The sequence below is a fragment of the Thermobia domestica genome, chromosome 10 (genome assembly GCF_964235325.1).
Source record: "Thermobia domestica chromosome 10, izTheDome1.hap1.1, whole genome shotgun sequence".
Classification (NCBI taxonomy): domain Eukaryota; kingdom Metazoa; phylum Arthropoda; class Insecta; order Zygentoma; family Lepismatidae; genus Thermobia; species Thermobia domestica.
In genome coordinates, this window is record NC_137463.1 from 236,630,671 (window position 1) to 236,637,325 (window position 6,655).

The 6,655-nt window shown below is 34.4% G+C and overlaps 1 protein-coding gene across 1 annotated transcript in view; it reads left to right on the forward strand.

Moving 5' to 3' along the window:
- The window catches only part of LOC145663107 (uncharacterized), a 102,610-nt gene extending 97,068 nt beyond the window's left edge, over window positions 1–5,542 (forward strand). Inside the window, exon 2 of the mRNA XM_081729382.1 lies at window positions 236–5,542. Coding sequence (XP_081585508.1) covers window positions 236–1,897 — 1,662 coding nt within the window. The 3' untranslated portion in view covers window positions 1,898–5,542. The remainder of the gene's footprint in view (window positions 1–235) is intronic.
- The last annotated feature ends 1,113 nt before the right edge of the window (window positions 5,543–6,655 follow it).

The window sequence follows — 6,655 nt, forward strand, 5'->3', positions numbered from 1 at the left end:
GTATTTTCTTCTTCCAATAAATTATCTACATTTCCACTGTAATACCATAAACTGGAATTATTTGATGGATAGCAATAAAGAATGCTTTGAAAATATTATTAATCTGTTTTGCTATATTTTGTTAATTAATATTGAAATAATATATGTTTCTTTATTAGATATTGTGTACTTTTATTTATATTTAATATAGTACAAACTTGTTCTTAAAAAAGCTCTTCTTTCTGTATATTTTCAGATTTTGTTTCTCTTGGTGGGTGCACTCTTAGTAGAGATAACAGTTGCACAGACCAGACGAACGCGATTAAGAGTCAGACCACTAAATGAGGAAGACGAGGAAGACGATGGAGATTCACGAGAACAACGACCAGCGGCGCGTCGTCTGCGCGTCAGAGTGAGGCCTCAAACTCAACAAGAAGACGAGCAGCTTCCTCAAGTTCAATTCTACGCCGCCCAGCCAGCAGGGTTTGACGACTCGCAGGCGGCAGGCGTTGTGTTAGTGCAAGGAGTTACCAACGACCCCGTATACAATGGTTTATACGGACGTCAGATTATCAGAGAAGATGCAGAGCCGATAAGGTATCGGCCATCTTTGACACGTACCAGTGCATCAACAAGAACTGCTGTTCCTGCTACAGCCACCTCCAGGAAAGGAAGACCTCCACCAGTGCAGACTATTAGGAACTACAGCCATATCAACGAAGACGGTTCTTTCACCTTTGGCTACGAGGCTGCGGACGGGTCCTTCAAAGAGGAAACGCGAGGAACCGATTGTGTTGTTCGTGGTAAATACGGTTATGTAGATCCTGACGGTAATAAGAGAGAGTTCACCTATGTGTCAGGAAATCCATGTGATCCTAACGCTGTGGAGGAGGAAGAACAAGAAGAATCGAGCGAAGAAGACTCACAGGAGAACATCCCAATTCGCCCTATTAGACCTTTGAGGCCACGACCTCAGACAACTAGAACTGGTTCAAGGGTTCACCAGAGCCTTGAAGAAGTGACGCCCTCGCAACAGCTCGCAGACTCCGATGAGCAGGAGGAAGAAGATGAACAGCAACTTTCGATCACTCCCTCACCTACACCTGTCTCTATACTCCGTACAAGCACTCCCCAACAAGTTGTCAGAATCACACCACGACCTGTCCGCCCCCTTTCAACCAGAAGACCAACAACACAGTACGTCACCAGCACCCATCCTCCAGCGACCACTTATCGCCCAGCGTTAATTTTCCCAACAAGCACACGTCCTCCACAAGTCCAATTCTACAGCGAAGATAACGTTACTCCTAAGCCAATCACACCGGGAGGACGAAGACCAGTTTCACCTTTCTTGCGACCTTTGACCCCAACAGTAGCCCCAGGTTTACGAAGCACAATCGACTTTGATGCAGAACTTAAGAAATTCCAATTGGAAAACAATGTTGTTTCCACAGTAAAACCCACACCTGCTAAAGCAATCCCACAAGGTCGTACGATATCAAAGGTTCGACCACAGAACACAGTATCACAACAGAGAAAAGTAATACCCCAACAACAAGCACAACAACAGCAATCAGTGTACCCTGGACCAAACGGTCCTGTTTACACATCTGAGTTAGTTTACGACCCAACAACAGGCCAATACAACACAGTACTTTATCAACAGTTGCCAAAGGTTGGAACAGAAATCAACCTCAATCAAAGGTTGCAAGCGTTTGTCCAGCCACAAAATAATCCTCACCTCTTCCAAACACAAGTTGTTCCACAACAAACTTTGCCTCAAACGGGATTCCAAACTTTACCCCAAACATACCCTCAACAGCAACAGCAGTACTATTTTGTAGCGCCCAATCAGAGGGCGAACGTAGCTGCTGGACAGATAGACGCTTTTCTCAGAGGCCAGAATTTACAGTTCTAAGCTAACACCATAGTCTGAAATTTCGGTGTACATCCGTTTCTTCCGTCCTAGCTAATTAAAAAAAAGTCCTTCCCTCATTTTACTAAACACACACGCGTAAAACTTGCAACATTTCGTGTAATTTGTGAGGGTTAAGAATTTTTATTAAAAGAAAATACAATTCTTACAACAAAATGACATATTAGCATGATGGTAAAACGATAAATGTGTTTATGTCGAAATAAAATATCGATATATATGTGTGACACATTTGCATAATGAATGTGGGAGAGTCCTCAAAGGAGTGCATGAATGTAGAAGAACGAATGTGTACGTGAATGCGAGTGCGTGATTCATGAGTGTATTTGCGTTATTTAGTATAGCGTGTGTGATGTATGTATGTATGTATGAAATAAAACCGCATGAGGGATTCGCTCCTTTAATATTTTTTGTAGAATTATCTACACATTCATATTATCATATATGTACATATTAAATATATATATATACGTATGTTAAATAGCCAGTAGCATTGAATGGACTTATTCTATAGAAGTATATATAGACTATCAATACAAGCAACGATAAGTACTATTACAAAACATAATGTCTTCCCAATATCTTTGTTTTTAACTTCTAATGCTCAAAGTGTGCTCAGCTTGTTGTTACAACAATTAACAATGGTTCCGTGTTCGAACCCTATCTTCTACTATATTTTCCCGATAACATGTAATTACAACGATCGCTTAAAGTTCTAATTACTGTTTGTTTTCATTTTATATGAGAATTCTTCTACATTTTTGTATACTCGGATTGACGAAAAAACGATTCTCGTGAGTTTAAGGCCAGACGCGGATCTAGAACGTAAAAACTGGGAGAGGGTAGACCAGAAGTTAGACTAGGATAGATATACCATGAGTTTACAATAAACTTTTTTTTTTTAAATATTAAATGACAGTTTCAACTATTTTTGTCACTCAAAAAACTTGGAGGGAGCTAGGATCCACTAGATCCGCCACTGTTTAAGACGACCAATATTAGCATTACTCTTTTAAGTGATTACACAAAAGGCGTACCAACAAACTATAGCTTTCTAAGAAGACGAGCAACACGTTTTCTTTTGGACTATGGGATCCCATATTCAAACTGTACTCCTTGTAATAAACGAAGAAAAAAATCCATGTGTATCCTGTAGTCTAATGTTACCGTACTTGACTTTTATACGTATATTCGCTCGATATATTGAGGAAACAAATTATTGAACTTCATTTTAGCCTATATGACAAACACCTTCTTGTTAAGGTCTCTCAATTTTCATATGGAATGTTCCTCAGGTTGGGAACCACTTTCATAAATATACAAAAGCCAATATGACTAGACGATAATAGATTAGGAACGGAAACAAATAGAAAATTAGATTAGGTAGTCAGAACTAGTTCTAAAATTAAAGTTAAAAAGTAAATATATATACTCTAATATTAGTTTGGTTTTACTTCAAAAGTTAGAAAATGAAAAAGTAAAACATTAGAAAATTAATGAAGTACACGGTTTCTGTAGTTTTATATGATAGCACTGACTAGCTGAATTAATTCTAATGGTGTTAGATTTACGATCAAATTTCAGTTTTTCAAATAGCCGAAACACCCAAACTGACACTAATTTGTTTCACAAGCTGAAATCTTAATATCTACTAGAAACATACGATGGGATGGAAGACCAGAGTTCGATTCTCGATGGGAATTCATTGTGATTTCGATTCCATGTTGAGTTGTACGATCTGTACGTTCATGTCCTTATAGTTTCCACGTTGAAAAGGGAGTGTTAAACAACAAATTAACCAACCGCTGATTTTTTTAAAGTTACTGTGCTGTATTTTGGACTGCTCACAAGATTTCAATAAAACAATTATCAAAGTTGGTCCCTTTCTAACATATCTCTTTGATAACTTTAGTTGAATGATAAGCGTGAACACTACAAAATCTTATGATGTAGAAGAGAAATTCACTCAATCTCTATGGACTTCATGTTTTTCACTCGAAAATATATTGGAAGTTGGAATATTAATTTATATCATGTAGAATAACTAGATTCCGAAACCAAAATTATTTTTAAGTTTAAACAAAATAGTAAGAATTCATTTGCAATCTAATTGGCACTAAAAATCATAAATGTGTTTTTATTCCCAATATTTAACTTATTGAAATAATAACCTAACTTAGGCTCCTTTTATATATATAATCTCGATTTGAAAACCAAAATCTCTCTTTTATATATATTTCTAAGAATAAAAAAGTCAGAAATTTTGATATCAATAATAAAAATCTGAAAGTAAAGCGCTACGCAGAGAAAATTTTCTGTCATTTTTTTTTACTGTTATATTTTTTGTTTCTAAAAAAATAATTTTGACTATAATATTGTGAGTTAGGCATTCAAGCGCGGAATACAACCATAAGATTTAAGATTATTATCTATACTTTTACACATTATCGATTAATATATAACGCCATTTTCTTAGTGAATATGACAATACTGCAATAATGACCTCATTTCTTGAGAATGAAATAACACAGTCGCATTTTTTTTTGTCCAATACAAAAAGCAGTACATGTATTACACATATGTTTTTTTTTTTTTTTTTTTTTTTTTGTATATCAACGTATGCTCACGATATTCTGAGAGTGAAAACTTTAGATTCCCACATATTTCATTGTATTTTCCCTTCCGTATTGTACACAATATTACTTCACATATATATGTACACAAAACTTGTCATGGGAATAAACATGTGAAAATACCCTTTTAGTTTTTGCATTCAGCATTCTATGAGATTTTTTTTCCCTTTATAAATACTTAACTGCCACCTGGTGACACAGTAATAAAAGCATATAGTTATATATATGAAGCAAGTTGTACTAGGTTTATACAACTCTTACGGAAGCAAAAAATAAAATAAATCCACGTGGACATCTTTGTACGAATAATGAAATTAGTTCTATCATGAAGTTTTTAGTACTATGCACTTAACTTCTTCCTGAATGGCAACGTACAATGAAAGTGAAAATTTTCTATTGTCTTGTCGTTGTAGGTGACACAAGCTCCATCTCCCTGTGTCTTGAACAAAGACAAAAGAAAAATCTTAATCTGTAACCAGAAAAGAAAATTGGTGCTGTTCAGTCTCAATGCACTTTTGCGCTTGTTAAATTTTCTTCCTGTGTAATTTCATTAATTTTATCCTTAATTTATTTACGTTTGAAATTTATTTCGTTTATTTACGGCAACGGTATTCAGTTTTTGTGTTATTTCAAAGTATTTTTTTAGCCCATTAATTTATGTGAGAAACTATTTTCTCTGGTTTTCTTTGAAATAAACTAGAACTTTTAATCGTGAGATTTTTTTACTGATATCTTCTTGAAACATGGTTAAATGTGTCTTGCTTTTTCAAAATGAATTTGCATCAGATTTCAAAATATTTATTGAAAAAGTCCAAAAGGGGAGGGGGGTCCAATACCATTACTACAATATAATAAGCTTATGTAGTATTGAGGCGGTATTATTCTACATCCGTAAACGTGATAAGTAATTGTTAAGTCCTATATTCTTAGGAAAACAAGATAGATCTTGGTAGTTTTGGTTAAAAAAAAAAAAAGGTACAGATGATAATATAAACTCAAACCTTTAGACTGGCGTGAGAGAGCCGGGTTCGATTCCCGGCAGGATCTCATGTGGTTTGGATTCAACGTTAATCAGTAGGTCTACGTCTCATATAGCCTCGCTGCTGAAAGAGACGTTAAACTTAAAATCTTTAGGCTAAGTCAATAATTTCGCTGGTTGTTTTATTAAGAAAGTGTACAAAATGCATGTCGGGTTACGAAATTTTGGGGGGATCCGGGACTGGTGGACACTCCACGTAAGTGTGCCCCTGATTTGCATTATATTCAGTATAAAGCTTTATCCCCACACTAAATTAATTAATTTCGATTATTAAATAATTAAAATAATATTTAACAATATTAAATGTTAATTAAGTATGAAACAATTAGGCTAAATAATTTTTTTTTAATCAGTAAATCCTATCTGTTAAATTTTCTGTTTATTTTGAAAAAAACTGAAGAGTAATTCCTTATGTAAATCAATGTGCTAGAAAAAGCCGAGATGGCGCGAATATTCATCGCCATTAATTGTATTATAAGAAGAGGCATTTCTGCTTTGTTTAAACAAATCTTTTGAAAATATTAAATATAATAAAATATCATAACTTAGTAACATGTATTCTGTTAGATTTTCTACAAAACCTTAATATTTCAGCCTTATCTATAGAGTTATCCACAAAACTATTTTGAATTGTTTACTAATTCTTTGCTGAATTAGTCCATACGACAAGGTGATACATTACATAAATAATATCTGCTCTAATAGGGGAGTAAGGAATACTTGTAGTAGTTAATACATTATTTTTGTATGTTGTTAGCCTGTTATGCACTGATTAGCCTAAATTCAGAGTTGCAATGCCTTCCAGTTATTTTAATCAGAATCAAATGTCGTCGAACTCCTTTCCATCTCTGTCACCTAATTTTAAAAAATATTGGAATTTTTAAGATTTGAATTTGGAATAAATAATTACAATTATTTGTAGACTATATTTTTTTATGTATTACTTATTTTGAACGTTTAATAATGTATTTTCCTTCAGTTTCTTGCTTTTGGAAAATTATTATTGTTCGTTTAGAGTTTCAAGTAACTAATATATCATTAAGACATAATACAACAAGAAAATCAAGT